Here is a 24,216-nt window from a genome sequence, read left to right as displayed (position 1 = left end):
CTTGCCTCTTCTACCCTTCATTCTCGTATTTTCTTCAATCATCAAATCATTAAAGTATCATCAGTCAACACATTTCGATCTCTATCCTTAATCACCCTAACCTGCTGCACAACCTTCCCATTTCTATCAGTCTGTCTGGGCAAACTGTACCAATTTTATTTTTACTTCTTCAGAGTCCAAACTGGACCCTCAACCTTACCACTTCTACTTTTGCCCTTCGTCGTATCACGTATTCCTTTCTCCTCTCGTCAGTCATCTCAGTGTCTCACCTCTTCTTAGCGAACATCTTTCCTTATACAATTCTGTACTTTAAGGTTCCACCACCAAGTCTTTTACTCAGCATTTCTACCAAATGATACAGTAAACCAAGTACTCTAAAGACTGTGATTGTGGTCTTCAGGAGCCATCCTTCACCACAGCTGCACCTGACTCTGTACAACAGTCTTGTGTCAAGTGTCGATACCTTCAAGTTCTTGGGAATTACAGTCTCAAAGGACCTGAAGTGGGAGACGAACATCAATTCCATCTTCAAAGAAGCCCAGCAAAGGACGTACTTCGTACACCTTTTGAGGAAGCACGGCCTGTCACATGAGCTGCTGAAACAGTTCTACACAGCGGTCATCCAATCAGTACTGTGTACCTCCATCACAGTCTGGTTTGGGGCCGCCACAAAAAAAGGACAAACTGACTGCAACGGACAATCAAAACTGCTGAACGGATTATCGACACCACTCTACCCATTATTGAAGACTTGCACGCAATGCGAACTAGGTCTAGAGTGGGCAGGATCCTTTTGGACCCTTCACATCCTGCCCACCAGTTCTTCCAGCTCCTTCAGTCATGAAAGTACTACAGATCAATGCAAGTAATAACTAGCAGGCATTCAAACAGTTTTGTCCCTCTGGCAATTAAGTCATTAAATTCTTGATCAGTGAACTACTATTTGTCTGCCTTGTGCGATTGTTGGGACACTCACATCCTGCTGGTCCAATCAATATTAGTATTAGCACTATGTGAGAGGACTGACGAGAGGCAAAAGGAATAAATTGAGATGCGACGTAGGGCAAAGGTAGAGCTGGCGAAGGCTAAATAAGAGGCATATGATGACATGTACACTAGGTTGGACACGAAAGAAGGATCTCCACAAGTTGCCCAGACAGAGGGCTAGAGATGGGAAGGATGTGCAGCAGGTAAGGGTGATTAAGGATAGAGATGGAAAAGTGTTGACTGGTCCCAGTAGTCTGCTGAATAGATGGAAAGAATACTTTGAGAAGTTGATGAATGAAGAAAATGAGAGAGAAGGAAGAGTTGAAGAGGCAAGTGTGAAGGACCAGGATGTAGCAATGATTAACGAGGGGGAAGTTTGAAAGGCACTACAAGGGATGAAAAATGGAAAGGCAGTTGGTCCTGATGACGTACCGGTGGAGGTATGGAAGCAATTTGGAGAGGTCACTGTGGAGTTTTTGACTAACTTATTCAACAGAACACTAACAGGCGAGAAGATGCCTGAAGAATGGAGGAAAAGTGTGCTGGTTCCCATTTTTAAGAACAAGAGCGATGTTCAGAGCTGTGGGAACTATAGAGGAATAAAGCTGATGAGCCACACAATGAAGTTATGGGAAAGAGTAGTGGAGGCTAGACTCAGGACAGAAATAAGTATCTGTGAGCAACAGTATTGTTTCATACCGAGATAGAGTATCACTGATGCATTACTGTCCTTGAGAATGTTAATGGAAAAGTACTGAGAAGGTCAGAAGGAGCTACATTGTGTCTTTGTGGATCTAGAGAAAGCCAATGACAGAGTACCAAGAGAGGAACTGTGGTACTGCATGCAGAAGTCTGGTGTGGCGGAGAAATATGTTAGAATAGTACAGGACATGTATGAGGGCAGCAGAACAGTGGTGAGGTGTGCCGTAGGTGTAAAGGAAGAATTTAAGGTGAAGGTAGGATTGCATCAGGGATAAGCTCTGAGCCCCTTCCTGTTCGTTGTGGTCATGGATAGGCTGGCAGATGAGGTTAGACTGGAATCCCCTTGGACCATGAATTCGCAGATGATATTGTGATCTGCAGTGAAAGCAGGGAGCAGGTGAAGGAACAATTAGAAAGATGGATGCATGCACTGGAAAGGCGAGGAATGTAGATTAGCCAGAGTAAAACAAGAATATATGTGCACGAATGAGAGGTGTAGAGGGGGAAGAGTGAGGCTAGAGGGAGAAGAGATAGCGAGGGTGTACTATTACAAATACTTGGGGTCAACAATCCAGAGCAATGGTGAGTGTGATAAGGAAGTGAAGAAATGGGTCCAAGCAGGTTGGAACAGCTGGTGAAATGTGTCTGGTGTGTTATGTGACAGAAGAGTCTCTGCTAGGATGAAGGGCAAAGTTTATAAAACAGTGGTGAGGCCGGCATGATGTACGGATTAGAGACTGTGGCACTGAAGAGACAACAGGAAGCAGAACTGGAGGTGGCAGAAATGAAGATGTTGAGGTTCTCACTCTGAGTGAGCAGGTTGGATAGGATTAGAAATTAGCTCATTAGTGGGACAGGCAAAGTTGGATGTTTTGGAGACAAGGTTCGAGAGTGCAGACTTCGATGGTTAGGACATGTCTAGAGGCGAGAGAATGAGTATATTGGTAGAAGGGTGCTGAGGATGGAGCAGCCAGGCAAACGAGCGAGAGGAAGACCAAAGAAAAGGTTGATGGATGTCGTGAGGACATGCATGAGACATCCATGACGTACATGAGGACAGTGGGTGTTAGAGAGGAAGATGCACAAGATAGGCTTAGATGGAAAAAGATGACACCCTGTGGCGACCCCTAACGGGACAAGCCGAAAGGAAAAGAACAATATATTTTGTAGACTATTGCACGATTCGTCACTTTAACCTGCTCCCTTGCACAACGGTCATTGCACTTTCATTGCATTGGTCTATAACGGGAACCGTGAACAGGTAAAGAGACTCTTTACAAGCTTTAAACAATGTGGGATGTTGACACACTTATCTCTTACTTGTTCTAAATGAAGATCTTACATCTTGCACAATTCTTATAAGGAATAGTTTCTGTAGATTGAAAGTGTCTTGTTCTTTGTTGTTGCTTTGTTGTTATTCGTTCTGTATGTCGTACCACGGCAGCACCGACTGCCGGAGAAAAATTCATTGTGTGTTTTTACAAACTTGGCCAATAAAGCGGATTCTGATCTGCCTGTCTCTCTGATCATCTTGGCTATAGTGGTCCAGTCTTCTGGAAGCTCCTCTTGACAACCTGTCTCACCTTTTCTTAAAAAGCCACACAACAATTCCATTCTCAACTACCACGTTGCTCTGCTTTATTCTTTTCATGTTCTTCCCCACCAGCAATTATCTTACACACCACCATCCTATGCTGTCTTGCCACATTTTCTGCTACCACTACCTTACAGTCAGTTGCCTCTTTCAGATCAGATCATCTTCAAAAGATGTAAACTGCCTGTCTGCCTGCCTCTACCTCCACTCTTGTAAGTCACTTTATGTTCCTGCCTCTTTTGGAACAAACTGTCCACTATTGTAATTCCCATCCTTATAGCTGACTCCCCAAATACTTTATCTAGAGGTTTCAGCCTCAACACTCAATTGGAAAACTTTTCAAAAAGAGATTCTTAGCGAACACTTGCTTGCAAATAACCTACTCCATTTCTTTTCCTATCTACACCATGGTGAAATAATTCAGCCCCGGCCCCTAAACTGCCTTTCAACCTGCTTTCCTGGACATACTATAACCACCCTTCTCTTCAACATATCATCAAGAAGGTTTTGAGCTTTTTCCTGTCACACTCTAAGAGTAAGTCCCAAAATTCAGTTATAGTCTCTGTGCTGAAAGATCATGGTACCTTTGATGTATCCTTTGTCTCTGACGGCCTGCAGAGTGGGCCGTCGGGTCAGAAACTTTTTCAGCTTGTGTTTGGTCTTCTTGTTGTCGGCCCCTTCAACGCTGCTTGATGTCTTTATGGCTGCACAGGAATCAGAAACTAACATCAGATACGAGATCTTTGTTGCTATGACAACACAGCAGGAACAGTGGTTATTAAGTTGGAGACATTTTATTTCAAGACCACCTTGTTTCCCCCCCATTCCATTTTCCGAGCCGCTTATTTCCACAAGGAACTCTGCGGAGGAATCTGGCGTCGCATTCTGACTATTTTTACTATGGTGGCATTTGAATATCCTTTCACAGCTTCTGCAGAAGTAGCTAGAGCTGTGTTTCATAGTGTCTTCTTCTTGTGGTAGTATCTGATGCACCTGTCCTGCTTCTACATTTGTCCCTTTCAAGCAGTGTTCCTACTGATGTAGTATCCAAACCCGCTTTTACTTTCTCTTCTTGGTGCGGTAGTATCATCAGTATCAGCCCATTTCAAAACCGTCTTTCACGTCGAGCACGAAAAATGACGCGCGTAATTTTTTTTAACGAGTAGAAATACATAGATATTGAAAGATGTAGATTTTTTTTGTATAGTCTCGACCAATGTTCCCTCTAAGGTGCACCACTGTGCAATTGCACACTTGTGTCACACACACAGCGCACATGAAAACCGGAGCACATAGTCTCTAACAACGAGCAGCTGCTCAGCCTACTTCTACTTCCCAGTTTACCTGACACTGCCCCCCCTCCTCTCTTAATTACAAAGAGAACCCACACCCGCAACTTTATATCTGCGAGCATGACTGACCACACCTGTACATTTTTCAAATGTGAGTGACTGCAGTCATACATCTACTTATGAACGTCTCCACTAACGAAAAATTCATGTTACGAATAGCCTCCCCGGGGAAAAAAATCAAGATACGAAAGGATAAAAATGGGGAAGGATTCCACCAAACATAAACATCCTGTACTGCATCTTGGTTTGAAAGTGGCGCAATAGCACCGGTCTCCCATTGGCTACCGCCGGAACATCTTCCTGGCATCACATTGGCTAGGAGGGATGACAATCTTTAGCCATGATCCACTTTCTGTCTCTTGGTTTGTGTGGTGCAATAGAGCAGCTCTACCATTGGCTACCATGTAGCCTCTTCCTGGCATTACATCCCTCCATTGGCTAGGAAGGACATCAATCTTTACCTGTGAAACGCATCCTGTGTCTTCGTCACCGAATCAATTGTCATACACTCGCGCAAACTTCTACAGTACAACTTCTTTGTGGATTTATTCATCTTTTTTCACCATGGGACCCAAGAAATTCATGGCAAGTGTTAGTGAGAAGACGACAAGAGTTGTTTTGTCCATTAAAACAAAACAATAAATCGTCGAGAAATATGAAAAAGGCATGCATGTTGCCTCCTGCTGCTGCTGCTCCACAGGATTTTGAGAGGATCGAAGTGGAGGTTGAACCTGAAGTTGAGGAACTTGTTTCGCTGGGAAAGGCGTAGGACTGCAATGCAGGAGCAGTTTGTGTTGTAGAGGAGGAGGCAGCCAGTATTCCGTCAGCCAGAATAAAAAGTGTTGACGAAAGTCCATGACATTTCCGAATTTATTATTATTATGAATCTCCCAGAAAATGTGTTAACTAGTCGGGCTAGCGCTCACTTTGATGATGTTTGCCTTGCACATTCTGGGAGATTATCAAAAGCCCTCAAAGGCAAACATCCTTGGATTGGTACTTCATGAAACACTGAAAGTTAAGGTTAGTTTTGAATTCAGTTTGTGGAATTTATTGATTTTAGTGGAATTAAGATGTGACTGTGCTTCCTCCTCGTCTGTCCCCCACAATGCCATTTTGCTTGTCCCGCACCCTTCTCTTCGCATCATTGTTCAACGCCAAAGGTAAATGATCATAATTTTTTATTATTCTCCACATTATGTACACCTTGGTGCTCAAATGGCTTTATTAGGTCCTCTGCACATTTGACATCAATGTGTCCTTTCCTCATCACAATTATAATCAAAGTGTACACCTTTCTCAACCTCTGGGTGGCGTTGGTATTTTGGAATGAAACTGTAAGCATTCTTCCGTAGCCTCTAGATGGGGGCGTAAAATGTTTTCCCCTATACACATGTATAATGTGCAGAATTGGCCTGAGAATTTTTTGGGGGGGAAAAAAAACCTATTATACACAAGAAGTTAGGGTAGTTCGAAATTTTTAATTGTTGAACTTTATCAACACCGAGCCTGTATTATTTAACATCACAATAAATATAATTGGTTTCCATATCATTTTTCTCCCAATATCGTGCAGCTCTAGCAATGTTCTGCATAATAGGCAATATAAATGCCTCATCCGATGTGGTATTTTTGGGGCTCTCTTTGTGAACGAGGCTTCGGAATTATACATACGTCTGCCTTTCTTAGAGTCTCTGCGTTCTTTCTCCCGGTCTTGCTTCTCTGCTTCTGCTGAATCTGATAAGTCGTCTTCTATGGCTTCATCTGACTCACACGCCTGAAAAACACAAAATCACCTTTTAGAAGGTTTCAAATGTTCCTGCTTTGTGACCCAGTGGCCCGATAAGTCAAGTTAATACGACAAAGCCACTAAATCAAGAGTCTCCAAAGTTTTACTTGCTTTTAGGTACTTTAGATTTAACAATGAAGGGCAAGGTGTTAGCATAAAACTCTGATTACTGTATTTTACAGACTATAAGTTGCTTCGGAATTTAAGTCGCACCAGTCAAAAAATGGATAATAAAGAAGAAAAAAAAAAAAGTCACACCCGAGTATAAGTCAAATTTTTTTGGGTAAATGTATTTGATAAAACCCAACACTAACATCGGACATTTCATCTTGAAATGCAATTTAAAATAAAAATAGAATAAAGAACAGCCTCAATAGGTACACAGTATTGCTAACGTTGCATGACGCATAAACAAGGAACTGAGAACGTGCCTGGTATGTTAACGTAACGTAACAGTTATTCAGATAACTATAGCACAAAGAACATGCTAACATGTTTACCAAACCCTCAGTGTCACTCCACACCAATAAATCCAATAAAATCTTCATACTCTGTGTCACTTCTAAACAACTCCACCCACTCCAGAGGTAGATAATGTGCCGCTTCCTTTTCTACGTCGCTTTCGACGTTACCTAGAGTTCCCTATCCCCAGCTCTTCCGGAGGGATCCCGTGGTGTTCCCAGGCCAGCCGAGAGACATTCTCTCTAGTGTAAGATATTTTGATTTACAGGATTTTAGCTATAAAATCTTGACGCTTTTTGTTGTTGTGGGAGCATGTGAATCAGCAGGTTGCTTACAACAACTCCATTAACTTCCTTCTTTATTTGTACTACGTAGACCCCTAATTCTTTTCCTCTCATGCTAAACCATTTGCACTGATAAAGAGTTTTAACTGGAACATTTCTGTTTTTAAAACTCGCATTGTTTGTTTGCATTTAAACTTAATCTCCTGCAGCCATCGCCTGTGACAAAGGAATTCTTACTGTATAATTAAATTCAATTCAAATTGGACACTCTAAATTGCCCCTAAGTGTGATTGTGAGTGTGGCTGTTTGCCTCTATGTGCCCTGCGATTTTTACTTTTTCATACCCCGTGTTACTGTTGTGTATAAATGGCAATGACGCAGAAAATAAAGTCCCCCCCCCCAATAATACGAGAACATTACTGACCACGTCCAACCTAGCTGCAGTTGAGTAGAAACTAAGTGGGGTACTAGTGGGGTTGGTGATCCTTACCGGACTGCTGACTGTGTCCTTGAGGGCTCGGTACCACTCATTTATGATGACGTCGTTTTCCGACTGAATCAGGAGTTCTGTACCCTGCCGGGTCTTCAGCTGTGTGTGAGCAATACATCAAGTATTTAGAATTCTAACACACTTTAAATCCCATTAGTTGTATTTCTGAAATTAGTCTGTTTTGAGAGAACAGTCCCGTGACATGGTTATTGACTGTTCTTTTAACTTTGTTTCTGAATAGATTTTGACATCGTTTGTGACTTGGCTTTTGATCTGGTTCTCTACTGTTCCTTTACTTTGTTTTTTATGTGGTTCTTGACTTGGTTCTCTATGTTATTCTTGGCTGTAATTTGACATCATTGACTTGTTTTTTACTTGGTTAACATTTTTACATTGTTCTTGACTGCCTTTTTACTTGGTTCTTGTTTTGCTTTTTGATTTGGTTTTTGACTGGATTTTGACATGGTTTGTGATGTAGTTCTTGGTTCAGAAGTATTTCTTGACCTGGATTAGACCTGGATTTTTTTGACATAGTTGACTCGGTCCTTGATCTGGTTCTTAAGGATTTTACTTGATTCTTGATGGTTTCCTGATGTAGTTCTGATCTGTGATTTGAAATGGTTCTTGTCTTGGTCTTTGACATGGTTCTTAAAGGTCTAATCCAGAGGAAATTTATTTTGTCCATTATAAAAATGTAGCTTAAATTTCATTGAAAAATATTTTTAAAATTCTCAACAACAGAAATGAAATAAATTAGCGTCATAGTCAGTCTCAAGATTTTGTTCAAAATGTCACTTAGATTCGGCAACTTCCGGTACTCTCCGGAATGTGATGTGAAGTCACGACAACATTTAGCCAGAGAGTGAAAAAGCTACCAACGAGGATGAGGAAGTGTGTTGCATACGGCTGTTCTGCGTCAAACGTTGATAGAGTCAGCTTACATGAATTTGTAAAAGATGAACAGATAGGCAGGTCATGGAACAGCTTTGTGAAGACAAAGCGGGCGCATTGGACTAACAAATCAAAGTGGACAGTAAGATGTTCCAAGCATTTCACGAAGGACTGCTTTGAAAACCTGGTACAGCGTTCACTTGGCTTCGGTAGCAAGTAAGTACATACGTGTTCAACATTTTAGTATTGACAAGTATCAACCTCGTTTTAAATGTAAGTACAATACCGATACAGATATACAAGTAAGCTAATATCCGTATCCATGTGCTGTTTAGGTGGTGATGAAATTTGGACATTGTATTAAGTTGTTGTACTGTTGACGCTTAGGTCTCCCAGAAATTCGACTACAGCAGTGTGTGCGCGCAAGTGTTTTGTGGATTATTTAAAATACGGGCTAAATCTTTTAACACAGAACGTTACCGAAGGTTTTGATTTTTGTTTTACGCCGATTCAATCGCAAGTACAACAACAACAACAGACTCATTGTTGTGTGCAAGGAGCATCAGAGGTTTAAACGTGTTTGAATTGGATTATTTCGTCAACAGGGTGTACGTAGATTTCTTGAGGCACCTTCCAGTCTGTGTTGTGGGTGCGAAGTTCCACGTCAACTTTGTCAGGTCTCGTCAAATCCTGTCCTTGTGTTACATTCGTCAACTCCGGTTCGAATATATATGGTTGAATTACACCTGCATGGGATGTTTTTCGAACATGAGAAGAATAAGAAAATTCCTCCTCTTCAGTTCTTATCTCTTCCACAGAGCATTCTGTAGATTATTGGTTGTTTGTCACTATGCCAAATAGGGGCATACACCTCTCCTAGGTGTTATGGGTTGGGTCCCTTATCTATGTTGTAGTTATTTACCTGCAGCATTCTATGTGTAGCCGCTCACTGTGTTCCAGGTCCTCTGAGTTCAATAAATACTCATTGCTCCGGAAACCTGTGTGATCTATTATGCACCGACAAGAAGCCAGTAGCATTTATACATTCCATAAATACTTCTTCATCACTGCTGTCTATCTTCTCTAGATCCCACTCGCGTGTATGATTGTCTAAATAGGAAGCCATTTCTGTACTGGGGTTGTCCTGGAGTGACGTCACACGGAACCAGCTTCAACAGAGCTTCGGTTTGAAACAGACATCGGAGGCATTCGGATTTAAAAGAAAATGTGCACTTTGGCGCTAATTCATTTCATTTCTGTTGTGTTGAGAATTTTTTAAATATTTTTTTTAAATCAAATTTTAGCTACATTTGCATGATAGACAAATCAAATACATTTCCTCTGGATTCGACCTTTAATTGTTTTTGTTTTTTTTAAACTTGGTTCTTTACTTTTTTTTAATGTAGTTCTTGATGTGTTTCTTGACCGTTCACAACTTCACTCTGGATCTGGTTTGTGGAACTTAACCCAGCCAAAATGTGAAATCATGGGTTAAATATTTTGTGGGAGTGGTTATACAAATTAGTCCCACTGTTAAAACACAATGAGTCGGACATTAAGAAGACTTCGCTTACAGATTATTAGAAAAAGTCAATTTCAAATTTAATGACTGGGCAGGCATACCACACACAGACACGTATGCTATCATTAAAAACTTAACTTTCAATACTATTGACTCTTTAAAACAAAATATAACCCACCTCTATGACATGCTTCTTGCTGGATTTGTCCTTGGAGGCCCAGTCCACCGAGCCTCCCTTCAGGTCCACCGTTAACTCTGGTTTGGATTGACTGGCGCCAAACTATGAATATTTAAAAAAGGATAGTGAGCAATCATACACGCAATTAATCAGGACTGATTCAATTGAAGGTTCGACTGGCGCACCCAGCTAGTCCCACCTCCCTGGCCTTTGGTGAAGAGCAGTGTGGAGCCTTGTAAGACGGTCCAGGAGGAAGTCCAGTTTTTACTACGATGGATAGTGGACCAACCACTGCATCAAATCCTCACAGTAGAAAATAACAAATGATAAGTTTTACTCACCGAACTTTCTTGCCATTCTCTGTGATCTTCGTCACATTGAGCACACCGCACTTCTCGGAGGGCTGAACATGGAGAGGGGGGAAAAAGTGTAGAAGACAACAAGCGAGCAGGTTAGACATGAGTCACGAAAACAAGCATTGATCATCACGGTAGGATGGCAGCATTTAAACACCAAGAACAGCAGCAACACCAGCGCCCAAAACACAGCAAATGGCTCTTTGATCCCAATTAGGAAAGCAGCCAAAACACAACATACGTGACACACATACCATCACGGCAAATTAAAGGAAAAGTATGCTCGCTTGATCAAAGGAATTCAACATAGGCCTGTGGCAACCACAAAATGCTGACAATTATTAACGATACTTTTTGAAACAATTCATTCCAGTTACATTAAAATACGATCTATATATACATAAAAAAAAAAAAATATATATATATATATATATATATATATAAAATATTATCTATTTGTTCCAACTCAGTTATGAGTCATTCTAATGACAATACAAACTAATACAATTTAGAGCAATTCTGTTGTGATTTTCTGAATTTATAATCCAATACAATCTGATATGATTCACTGGAATTACGCGTCACTAAAATTACAATACAAAAATATCCAATATTCTTTATTTCTCCCTTTACGGGCTCACTTCTGTTATGATATGATTTTAAGAATGATGCGATTCACTCCAATCATTGGACACGCTCATACAGTTCAATCCAATTCTGTTACAATTCACATGATACACCAAAATCTGACAGCTCACGGTGGTCCGCTTCAGTCCAGCAACTTGTTGCTTTTCCTTAAATTTGTCACATTCTAGCACAAACCCAGTCAATGAAATGTTCCATGGTGAGAAAAAAAAAGTACTCCTTGGGGACTGAAATACAGAGAGATCTACAAACAAGGTTTCCACATGGGTTATCTTCCTTCTAAATATCTACTGTACTTTACTGTATTGTGTCGAGGCCCCGTAGCTCAGTGGTTAGAGCACTGGTTTGGTAAACCAGGGGTTTTGGGTTTGTATCCCACTGGGGCCTCCACTCCCTGAGAAGGGTTGCGTCAGGAATGGCATCCGGCGTAAAAATTGTGCCAAACATATATATGCGTTCATCTGAGATGATACGCTGTTGCGACCCCGAAAGGGACAAGCCGAAAGAAACACACACACTTTACTGTATTGTGTAACTTTCCCAAACCATGTGGAAACCTTGCATGAGTCTACACAACATATGGGTTATTATTGGGTTTTGGGGCACTTTACTAACAGAGTTGGGGCGCTTAGGAGAAGAGGGGCAGGAGTCAAGGTCAGATGAGGGGGACTTGGGGCTCAGAGGTGAGTCCTATGAGGAAAACACAAGGCGGTCACAGGTTAAGAAACCATCAAATAAAGTAGAATGACTATAACACAGAGAGGATGTTATGGTTAAAGTTGTTCATTGGGTGTACATACGCTACTTGCTGCAACTTTTCTGGGTGTATGAAGGTTTAATAAAGGTATTTTTTTGGGTGGAGGGGGACTTAAGACCTTGAGCTTTAAATTTAACCAAACTAAAAGGTATACCTAAAAAAATCTGTTAGACAATAGCAGATCATTTAGAATGCTGCTGCTCGAAACCTCACCAAAAGACCAATGTGGCCCTTGACTGCATCAGTCCACATATGAGGTCCTTACATCGGGTGCCTGTTGGCCAGAGGATAGACTTCAAAGTTCTGATGCTGGTCCATAAATTTCTGAATGGGCTAGGACTAATATACATCAGTGACCTCCTGACTCAGTATGAACCCTCCAGACCATCTGGATGTTTTTTTTTTTTTGTTGTTGTTTTTTTTTTTATAAAATCAGTCCCCAGAGCCAGAACCAGACATGGAGAAACTGCATTTAGCTTTCATGCACCACAAGTCTGGAACAATCTCTCCAAGAAAGCCTCAGATCATCTGAGACTCTTCTTTTTCTTTCAGCTTGTCCCATTAAGGGTCGCCGCATCGTGTCATCTTTTTCCATCTAAGCCCATCTCATGCATCCTCCTCTCTAACACCCACTTACCTCATGTCCTCCCTTCATAACATCCATCAACCTTTTCTTTGGTCTTCCACTCGCTCTTTTGCCTGGCAGCTCCATCCTCAGCACCCTTCTATTAATATACTCGCTCTCTCGCCTCTGAACATGTCCAAACCATCGAAGTCTGCTCTTTCTAACCTTGTCTCCAAACCATCCAATTTTGGCTGTCCCTCTAATGAGCTCATTTCTAATCCGATCCAACCTGTTCACACCAAGTGAGAACCTCAACATCTTCATTTCTGCCACCTCCAGTTCTGCTTCCTGTTGTCTCTTCAGTGCCACCGTCTCTAATCCGTACATCATGCCGGCCTCACCACCATCTTCATTTCTGTTAACTCCAGTTTTGCTTCCTGTTGTTTCTTCAGAGCCATCGTTAATTACACTTCTGCATTTAATACCATTAAACTACACATTTTGGTTAGGAAACTGCTTCACCTTGGTCTTCACACATACCTCTGCTCCTGAATTATGGACTTTCTCACTAACTGCTCCCAAACTGTCAGACTTGGCCCTCATCTCTCAGTATCAGCTCCTCTCAGGGCTGTGTGCTGAGCCCTCTTCTGTACTGTCTGTACACCTCTGACTGTACACCCATCCACGCTTCCAATCACATTAAGTTTGCAGACAACACTACTGTGGTGGGACTCCTCTCAGGTGAGGATGAGTCTGCCTACCGTGCGGAGGTCTGTCCCTGTGGCACTCTGCAAATAACCTGATTTTAAATACAAAGAAAACCAAATAACTTATATACCCATTTTCATCAATAGTGACTATATGGAAATAGTCCACAGCTCTAAATTTCTTGGGACAAACATTACAGACATCCACTCCTGTACAACAAATATCACAACCACAATGGAAGGCCAGGCTACATATTCACTTCCTCAGGATTTTAATAAGTAACAACCTCTGCAAGAGACTGTGGCTAACCTTTTACCGCTCTGCTGTCGAAAGCAGGTTGTGGATGATTGAATGTTGTGTTTTTTATGTGGAGGAGGGGCATGTACAATTTCATTGCTTGTATGCAATGATTATAAAACGAAAACTAGAACTTTTTCAAGATCTTGTAGATCACCTTAAGACTTTCAAATGCTTTCAAAGGCTTGTTATAACCTTGCAAGACTTTATGACCCTCAAAACCTTTTAAGGCCTATTGTAACATTTGAAGACATTATAGGACAATCTAAACCTTTAAGAAAAAGCCACTTTGATGATTTTTGATACATTTTAGTTAGGTCCAAAAATTCAATTATATACATTTACTTACAACTTATCTGAGTGTTTATATACTCAATTAAGTTTTCACTCCAAGTGCAAATGTTCTACATTCTTAAATGCTGCATCTACCTACAATTCTCACAGGGGAATAATTAAAAAAAAAACAAAAAAAAAACAGGTAGGATGATTATTAGGCGAGGTGATTAGATGATCAAAAAAAAAAAAAAAAAAAAAAAAAAGAAGAGTCACAGCAGTAATCCATGCACAAGATGACACAAAATAACTTGCTGCCTGTACAAAAGTAGGCGGGTAGACCTTGTTCGCAACGGCATGTTATGCAACAGCCGTTACAATGCAAACAAACTAGAACTGAATCCTTTATTTAATTCCCAAATCCAGAAACGTGGCATGTGGCCAATGATGAACATGACAATTGGGACATATTATTAACATTTCACAGGTATTTTGTTGTCTTTTTTGATGACGCACCTTGTCATTGGGCTCTTGGATGAAAGTACTGTGTCTCCACTTGGTCAAGACAATGGGATCCACGACTTTCCTGTCCAGACTGCGAGTCTTGGTGGGATCTGTGAGGTGTTGTGGCGGGGAATGGTTGTACTAGAGAGACAGAAAAACAGTTATTGTACACCCTTTGCCTTAATTGAACACATTTCCACTACGCAGTCCTGTCTTTTGAGCTTATTTTGAAAGAACCCTGAAATTGGCCCCATAAAATGAGGACTTCAAATTAAAAATCAAACATTTGGCAATTGAGTCACCCATCTGTCTAATGTATTGTGTGAAGTTCAAATTTGGTAGCAACTGGACAAACTTTATATTTCACGCTGGTCTTTCAATGACTCCTGGAAATGGCGAAAATCACCCTGAAACTCAAATAAAATTAAAAAGGCTTCAAACGAAAATTCCTTTCATTTTTCTGGCATGGGTTCTTGAGTGTTCAGATCGTGTCATATCACTTGATATATGCCTGCCATATTCTATGTTGTTAAGGGCTTTGGGGATGAATTTTCCAATATTTTATGAACTGTCCTTGGAGTTTTGCATCTTATGGCATGTCATCAAATATCCTGTGTTTTATGGCATGGCTTCTCAACAAGTGTTTATCAATCTACTGATGATAGATATGCCAAACAAATTTGATGTTGAGAATTTAAACTAACTTCAGGGGTTGAATTTAGCGAAACTATAAAAGGTATTACTAGAGTTTCGTGTAGGAAGTCCTCAAACATAGGCACCAACTTTGCTGACGTAGGGTGTCTTTTTTGTTTCTACTCATGATGGGCATGTCTGTTGAATTTCATGTTGCTGAGGGATGCTGGATCCAGGGGCTGAATTTTCTAAAATTCTTTCTGGAGATTCTTTACCTTTGGCAGCTCCCATTCAGACCTGGAGCCGTCTGCGCTGTAGTAATATGGCCGACCCTGCTCGTCCACGTGTTTTAACCACTGTTGGCACGTACAGAATATTTACATTTAGTGAACGGTTGTTGTGATTTGTCTCATCATGAATGCCAAATTTCCATCTCAAGCACAGAATGCTAAGACAAGCTCCAAATCACAGCGCAAGATGTTGGGGGTACCTTCTCGTTAGTATAGTTGCTGACATAAAGTGTGTGGCCGGCCTGGTCCATCCCTTCCGACCACCCACGAGGAGGTGAGCCATACTGGCTTTCGGACAGGCTGGAGTAGCTGCTGAAGCAGCCCTCCTCTGACCACAGAGGCCTCAGGCGGCCCAGTGACAACGACAGGAAAGGGAAGAAAGATGGTGAAAGCGACAGGGTAGTGCTCTGAGCGTGGAGAAAGAAGAAAAAAGAGGGGAAAGGAGGAAGTCACCTATCACGGATAGAGAAAAATACCAAAAAACATATATATGTGGAGCTCTGAAGATGACTACAAAAGACTGATTTGTGGGAACAATAACTTAATTTGTGGCAACAATATAGGTATATAACAAGCACACAAAATGCTAATTTCTGGCCACACAGTAGGTCAAATGTGCATAAATCGGTCACGGTGGTTAAGGACTGGAGGATTTACAATACTTTTTAAATAATATTTACAATGAAAAGTGAGAACTTTCAACTTCATTCTCGTCTGGACTGTGAGCTGGTTTAAACTGCTGCTTGGCTGACATTATCTAAGCGCGTGCTTCTCGCATCTTCAGTCACCCACACCTTTGCTCGTGAAACAACTGTGTAACCTTGTCTCTTTTTCTTGCTCTTCAAATTAAAATTCTGGTGCTGTGATCAATGGTGTGTGTGGCCCCAGTATCAAATACCGACACTTTCATGTTTTCGCACACGTACACAGTTGCCAACATGGAGCACAATCGGCATCTATGTCTATCTGTCAGTTAGTCTTTCGAGAGGTCTATTGGGAATAGTGTGCTTGTTTATGATTAGGTACTTACTCTACTGTTATCGTGTCACTTCTGCACTAAGTTGCTGATATAACACTAATATTTAAGTTATTGGTTCATGTTACTGTAGCTGTAACTTGTGTGTTGTACATTACACAATAATGGAAACAGTTAAGATAATGCTCTTTTTTTGTAGTGAATAAGTGATATTCCTGCCACTTGGCTGTTCTGAGAATTTCCACAACGAAACCAGCACCAGACTTAGATAAATTGGCAAAAAAAAAAAGTGATCAACAAAACAACACAGTTCCTATTATAGGTATATCTAAGTATTAACACTACAAAGCCTTTTTTCACATGTAAGCATCTGCATCTGACTTGGCCCGCCTGTCAAATTATAAGCGTCAATGTCGCCCTTGAACTAAAACTGTAAATAACCAGTCCTTCACTCTGCCCCCCTTGGGTCTAATATTGTCTTTGAATTGTATTTAACTGAATGCAGGTTGAAAAGGATTAGCAAATCATTAGATTCTGTTATAATTTACAACTTACACAAGTAACAACTGCATTTGAATTTGTAAATCGTCATTACAAAATGCTAAATTGTGGTCACAATATACAAACTTATGGCACGCAATAAGTATATTGTGTATCCAATATACTTATTTGTGGTTATAGTGTAATTTCCAAGTTTTTTCTGGGGCTTGGAGCAAGCAAAATCAGATGAGCATTATTTCAGGCAAAAAAATATTGGATGCAATAACCAGGTTTTGTCTGTAGGGCACACTGTGGCAGTCAGTACAGGACTCATGTTGCGTGAACAAAAATTGACCAAGCAAAAACACTCTCCCTGCTTTTTATTTGATTTGATTTGTACATTAAAAGCTGCTGCCGCTGCTTTTCTGTTTATTATCAACATAACTTTCAGTCCTGCGTTGCACTAACAGCATTTAAGTGTTCCTCATATAATATAGTGAATTACGTGGCACTGTTTGAACACTGCATACTATCTCCCACCTCCTATTAGCCCCTTTTACGCCAGCCCTAAAAGCATTCATCGCCACGTAGTTAGGGGTAAAAGAACCCTAACAGAGATCACTGCTTTGGAATGAAAGGCATGGGGATGCATTAGAAGAGAAATTTTCCAGCTTCAGGGGTAGTATCAGTGAAACAGTGGGTTTAGGCTTCCTGTGTGTAAAGCTAAGCTGGGACAGAGTATGAAATTGAATACCTCATACTTCATTCAGAGCAGCAACAGACCAAGTCAACTCAACAATTTTCCGCATTTGTAGTAGCATAGGCACTGTGACAGAGGCGGAGTTACGAATATGTGAAATAGTATTCCACAATGCTGGGATGGGGGTGTGAAATTATGCAACTGATAGCCACTTTTTCTGAAAAAATCATCATCAGTTGGAGTGCTCCAGAAGTGGAGGAGGGGGAGGGGGGTCGAGGGGGTGGGGGGGGGGTGGGAGATAACACTGCCAATTGTCAGGCTTTTTAGGTATGGTAATATAACATTGTGAAGATTAGTCCACAATGTCAGGATAGGGGTGTGAAATTTAATACCTCATATTCAACAATAACGCCAGCAAAAGAAAATCAGGGCAAAAAGCCAACCAGTACATTTTCTGCCTTTATGTAGCGTCAATGGCATTTTTTTTTTTAATACCTCAAAGCTTTCTCCTGCGTTGGCATGTCCTCCACGGGACTCGCTGGCATCCCGGGCTCGTGGAGGCTTCCAAGTCCGCTCCTGGCTGCAGCGGTTGTAGTAAAAGAGTCTACCATGCTGGTCCTTGTATGTCTCCCAGTCGCCAAGGACTTGGTGGGGGGCGCCGGCAGGGAGAGGGGGCTCAGCCGACTGATTTATCTTCAGCTCCTGCAGGTTGCTATAGACGGGTGTGTCGCGACGTCCTTGGCCCAACGAAGAAACGCTCTGGAGGCAGGATGAAAGAAACTAAATTTAAAATTTCCTTCATCAGCAAAAAAATAAATAAAATAATAATAATAATAAATAAATAAATAAAATATCAAATAGAGGAAGAGAGTCCACATGTGCAGTGACATGACAGAAAAGGCCAGGATTAATCAAATCGACTTTCAGTCAATCGACGGAATCGACATATTGGGTACACCTAAATCAAGCAATGGGATGGATGATAAGCTCCCGTCCTTTGTTTTTTTTTTTTTTGGCACACGATCGACCAAAACTGCCACGACTTGTCGATCGCGATTGACGCATAGGGCACCGACGATTTTTAAACTGAAAAGAAACAAAGGATTTTGACTAAATACGTATAATTATAAAAATGATCAATATTATTTTTCCTGTTAGTCACTCACTATGTTATTTTCTAATTTTGTACTTTTCATTTTTTACACTGTGGTGTAAAAAACATATCTTCTTATGTTCATTTTATTTTTTTTTTAATGTACCATAATTTGTTGTGTATAATGCAGAACCATGTATAATACGCACCCCAAAGTTGACCTCAAAATTCTGGAAAGCCCTTCTACCCATGAATAATGCATTTTACAATGCATTATGTTGATTCTATCAATCTGGTCAAAACAAAGAATTCTGTATTTAGTTCATTTTTTCAAAAAAAAAAAAACATTCTGAAGTTAAGCACTTTAATTGAAGATGTAATCCTTTTATCTAAACGCTTTTATTTTGAAATTCACAGCCCTACTTATATTTTGTGAAAAAGAAAATTCTGCTCATGTTTGATGAGCCAGGCATAATTTTTTAAAGACGGTTACAGGGACAAAGACGGTTACATTAAAGGCCAGACGAAATAAATTGAATTTTCTTTGAATGGGATTCAAATGAAACGGTCAAGCATTTCAGAAAAGCATTATCATGAAACAAGACATAACCACAAAGAAATTAATGATGGATCGTCAATCGTATTTAAAAATAGAGTGTTCCCTCGTTTAACGCGGGGGTTTACACTCCAAGAAATACCCAGATTGAGTGAAATCTGTGAAGTAAAAATGTATTTTCCCTACTTTTTTTTCATTCATTATATTAATTTTGTCATTTAAAGGATTTTTTTTTCCATTTACAGTGCATGTTTTTTTTATCTACAGATTTGTTTCCACTTAAAGCATTTTCATTTTTTTTTTTTCATTCATTTATGTTTTATGGCTGTTAAACACCAAACCACATAACACACTTTATAAACTTTTCTCACACTATTTATAAACTTTTCTCAGACGGGCATTAACATTTTCTCACATTTCTCATTCAAACACTCAGAGTTAAAACCTTCGTAGATTAAATAAAAAAAGTGCACTACTGTATTCTAGAATGAAACCAAAAATCAAAACCTGTTTGATGCCAAAACATTGATTTGAGAAATAAATATATAACCCTCCCTTCATCCATTTGGTTCAGCTTTATCCAGGACAAGGGTATAAGTGTTTTCCTATAAAAAGAAAAATAATGTATTATAGTTCTTTAGAAATAAACTTTTAAGTTGAATGATCAATCTATGAGGTTGGACAAACAAATTATTAATAGCAACAGGCCGATCCATTTTCTCCTGGCGTGGCTCTGCTGTTGCGTTGTTTTCTGCAGGAGCACTTTGGTACAGGTGTGTGCTTGCGAGAAAAACAGCTATGAGTTGTTGTTGCCGCTGGTTTTATCTTTTTTATCCCAGTACTTAGGGTGGGCGATAGCGCTGCCGCGGGAGTCACAATAAGTAGATAAAAGCAAATTGATTTGATTCAACATTTATACTACTATTCAAAAGTCTGGCGCCTTTGTCAAAATGTTAAATGGCTACATCTGTTACAGTAGTAAGTAACGTCATACAGAGGAACCTCGACTTACAAACATCTCTAGTAATGAAAAATTCAGGCTACGAAAGGCAAAACTAGGCGCTGCTATGGTTGGGTTACACGTGAAGTCACCTTGTTCATCCGGGTACTTGACCGCCAAGGTTGCAGACAAGCAGTTAGCTGTCCATGGTCATCATGCCAAATTTTTGTTGCGTCTACAGATGTGGAAATCGCGGAAACAGAGACATTGGGAAGTGATTTTCGAAGCTCGAGTGCACAAGGCAAATGGTTATTTGAAAGGCTGTTCTGATCATTTTGTAAGCGGTAAGCATGTGTATTTCTGTTGTCCGGATATTCTACTTCAGGGAAGTCTTTCAGATCCTTTGAAAGTACGTCGTTGTGGAGAGAATACGGATTGATATCTTCAGAGTTTGATCTTCTGTACATATGTAGCTTTGGAGACATCATCAAGTGAATTAAAGTAGGCAGAAAACATCCGCGGCTTGCCGCTAACACAAGGGTCTGTGGACGTTGCCATGGTGATGTCGTCTACAACGCCTAGCTTGTCTGTAGAAATGGCGGCCATTATCACGTGGTTCCAACCCAAGAATTTGCAGCCCCCAAATTCCACCGAACGTAAATATCTTGTATCTTGGTTTGAAAGCGGCACAATACAGGTGCTCTCCCATTGTCTATCACACAACATCTTCCTGCCATCCCATTGGGTAGGGGGGACCTCAAGGTTTACCCTGATGCTCTTCGTTTCCCCTTGATACTGGAGCGTCACTAAATCACACGCTAGCGCACATTGGTAAAGTACAACTGAGTTTTTCTATTTGTGTTTATTGGATGTTTATTCATTTTTCTTCACCAAGGGCACCAAGAAACTTTAGTGGAATTAAGTTGTGTGCGTGCATAAGTTTTCTCTCAGCTGTTAAACACTTGCCGCCTCCTCCGTGCCCAGCATGTGTTTCGCTTCTCACTCACCCTTCTCGTCGTATCGTCGCCCAATGCCACAGGTAAATGAACATAATTTTTATTATTCTTTACATTATGCACTTTGAATGCTTTCTTTTTTTAATCACAAACAATCTGACAATTCTCTCCCATTGGAATTGGTTAAAAATAAGATCAGGCTCAAAGCCAATCATCAAATACATGAGTAGAGTGCAACAAAATAAAGCATACTAATCCTTTTTATACTATCGCTTCAATACAAATGCTTGAAAGGTACCAGCACAGTTACAGATGTGCTAACCTGAAAAACTCAGGGAACCTAATTTGTAAAATATTGTATGTGGACTTCTAAAATGTCTAGGTCGCTATAATTTGAGTGTGTTCCATGAGGTGACAAGAGAAGAACAGAGGAAGGAAGCCAGCAAGAAGCGGAGTCAGGTAGAAATGTGGAAGCGAAACTGCAAGACCGGCTTCCATCCTGAGGCAGAAACAGGACTCGCCCACAAAAGAGAAAATATAATCAAGTGCAGTACAACCTCCAAAATGGCACATTGTGGAGGGAAACCAGAGTTTTCAGAACTTGTATCATGCATAACATCACGTGAGATTTCAGCAAATCCCGTGAAACTGCACTTCACTGAGTATCTAAACTAGGCAGCAATCTTTAACACAAGAATTCATTCATTACCGCAACATAAAAACACCACAAGGTGACACAATTCCAAGTTTGCAACATTGGCTGTATTCAAAGGGAGAACAGTTTTACTTTATTTTGGTTATGCTGCATTGCATATAAATGTGATTAACTTTTTTTCCAAACTCATGATAGTTAAGGTTAAAATAGGAACCAAAACATGGTTTCTATACTTAATATACAATTAAGCCTGGAATTATTCAATTTACATTATTTCCAATATTCAATATATTACTTTTACTCTCATTTCCTAAAACTACAGGGAAACAAATTATTGAAAGAACTAGTGATGAATATAATGCATTTTTTTAAAGTAATTGAAAATTGTGGCAAAACAATATTTAAAAACATCCACCCATATTCCAAGCCGCTGATTCAAGTACTTTCAATTGTAACACTCAAAATGTTATTTTTTTTCTAAAATGGGGTGACCAAAAACATGAAGTAAGAAAATATCACATCAAAATTGACTAACAAAAAGTTGAAAAAAAAGTTGGCATGGTGGAACGAATGGTAAGAGCATTTGCCTCGCAATTCTGAGGACCGGGTTCAAATCCCGGCCTCAGCTACATGGAGTTTGCATGTTCACCCCATGAATAATTTCCTTAAAAAATAATGAATAATGTGAAATTAAAAAGGTTTAAGTTAATGAAAACATTTAATTTTTTTAAAGATCATAAACAAAAATGTTTATTTCCAAAGAAGGGAAATAATTCAAATTAATATAATTTTAAATATAATCTGAAAAAGGTTGTGGTCTTTTTATTTTTATGTAAAGCATTTACTTCCTAATAAATGTTTGGGTGTGATTGAGTAATGTGTACAATTTCTTGGAGTACCTCAAGAAGCGCCGTAAAAATGGTATGCATTATTATTATTATTATTATTATTATACAAGTGAAAAAATGTACAAAATGAAAATATTTAATTGCACCGTATGTTTTGAAAAATGTCATCTTACAACCACTTTAGGTCAACCAAATGTCACAAATATAAAGTCTCAGAAAAGAAAATAGGTTAAAGTGAATAACTCGCACTTTCCACAAGTAAGTGAAAAATAAACATGCCAGTCGAGATGCTTATTCTGGTGTTGTTGCAGAGGTGTTCACGACCACTAACAATTCCATTTCAAAACGTTCCAAGGCTTAAACAGCTGCTCACAAGCTTTGAGAGCAATTTTTCAGCTTGTCAATTTGTCCCAACCACAGCATGGTGACAGCGTGTCTCCGCTAATGACGGCACACAGAGTCGGCGGGCAACTTGTCAGCACTGCTAAATGGCAGTGCGACAGAGGGCACAAAGTCATCAATAATGTCGGAGTCCCCCAGCTTTTTTGTAATGTGGAATGATTTCAAATCATTTACCTCTTCGTGCAAGGAGACTGCACGCCGACTACTCCTCATCCGTATAACCGCCATTGTCCCTCGCTTTTTACCCTGCTCCGACAAGCTATCGTGAGTGAGCCCAAGGGCATGTGTTAAAGAAGTTCGGCACGTCAATCAACCGTTAAGACAGCGAGGATGACAGGAACACGTTTTGACTACCACCACGAGACCACATCCTGCTTATGGGTTTGCTAGGAGACGCCCCAAAAACACAAATGAGCGTTTGTGTTAAATTAACAGCTTGCATACGACTTTGATGCTAAACCAGTGTCAAAGCCTGTCAGGGTTTTTGCAAAGTCACTTTCAAAGGGCTGGTGCTAATTTGGGCTCTAGCTATTACCTAGCATTTGTACCAGTTCATCATGTTTTGCAGTGCAAAATAAAGGTAATCATTTGGCCAGTAGCTCAGAAAGAAAGTTGTACAAGTCACTGCTTTTGTGATAAAATAAAAAAAAAAACTATACTAATACTATACTATAAACTATATATAGAAAATATAACGGTGAAGGAATAGATACTACGTAATCTTGCCACAAACTCAATATGGAAAAGGTACATGTGGATGGGTTCAATGTGAACCAAATAATGAAATCAACATACTAATTCTGGCTCTCGCTCCTTGCGAAAGGGAACCAATTGGATGCTTTCGCAGAGGGGCGGTGGTAACTTCAGCTTTGGCTTTGAACCAACAGTCCCCAGAACAGTTTGAAAGTGGTACACACGAAATTAATTAAATTGTGCAGTACTATATTAAAAAGAATTTACCAAAAACCAGTGCTAATTTTGTCTCTTGATCAATGTGAAAGGGGCAAGTGTGAGTGTATTCACTGAGAAAATCTGGAAAAAAATAAATAAAGGAAAAGATAATGTTGGCTGCTGCTCAGCATGAAAAGGGTACAAGTGGGTGATTTGAAGGAAAAAGTCAAAGAACTGGTGCTAATTTTGTCTGGAGCATAGTGTGAAAGGGTTATAATTGGATGCTTTCGCAATGAGAACTCAATAAACTGGTGTTGATTTTAGCTGTAACTGTGAAACGGCCCTTGGACTATATCAGTGTGAAGGGGGGCTATGTACACACTTTTAAGTAAAAAATTAAAGCTCTGGTGCAAATTTTGTCTCTAGCGCAGTGTGAAAGG

At 40.1% G+C, this 24,216-nt stretch overlaps 1 protein-coding gene across 4 annotated transcripts in view; it reads right to left on the bottom strand.

Annotated features, from left to right (window-relative positions):
- The window catches only part of LOC133511225 (rho GTPase-activating protein 12-like), a 47,590-nt gene that overhangs the window by 4,761 nt on the left and 18,613 nt on the right, over positions 1–24,216 (bottom strand). Inside the window, exons 3-13 of one of the 4 annotated variants that reach the window (XM_061839951.1) lie at positions 17,931–18,194; positions 15,480–15,686; positions 15,265–15,345; positions 14,369–14,497; positions 11,868–11,942; positions 10,593–10,654; positions 10,437–10,518; positions 10,252–10,353; positions 7,661–7,759; positions 6,310–6,412; positions 3,868–3,987 (exon numbers count right to left, since the gene is read on the bottom strand). In XM_061839951.1, coding sequence (XP_061695935.1) covers positions 3,868–3,987; positions 6,310–6,412; positions 7,661–7,759; positions 10,252–10,353; positions 10,437–10,518; positions 10,593–10,654; positions 11,868–11,942; positions 14,369–14,497; positions 15,265–15,345; positions 15,480–15,686; positions 17,931–18,194 — 1,324 coding nt within the window. The remainder of the gene's footprint in view (positions 1–3,867; positions 3,988–6,309; positions 6,413–7,660; positions 7,760–10,251; positions 10,354–10,436; positions 10,519–10,592; positions 10,655–11,867; positions 11,943–14,368; positions 14,498–15,264; positions 15,346–15,479; positions 15,687–17,930; positions 18,195–24,216) is intronic. The other 3 variants (XM_061839952.1, XM_061839953.1, XM_061839954.1) reach the window with 3 other exon arrangements.

This window comes from Syngnathoides biaculeatus, chromosome 13, assembly GCF_019802595.1.
Source record: "Syngnathoides biaculeatus isolate LvHL_M chromosome 13, ASM1980259v1, whole genome shotgun sequence".
Classification (NCBI taxonomy): domain Eukaryota; kingdom Metazoa; phylum Chordata; class Actinopteri; order Syngnathiformes; family Syngnathidae; genus Syngnathoides; species Syngnathoides biaculeatus.
This window is presented reverse-complemented; position numbering and strand designations above follow the sequence as displayed.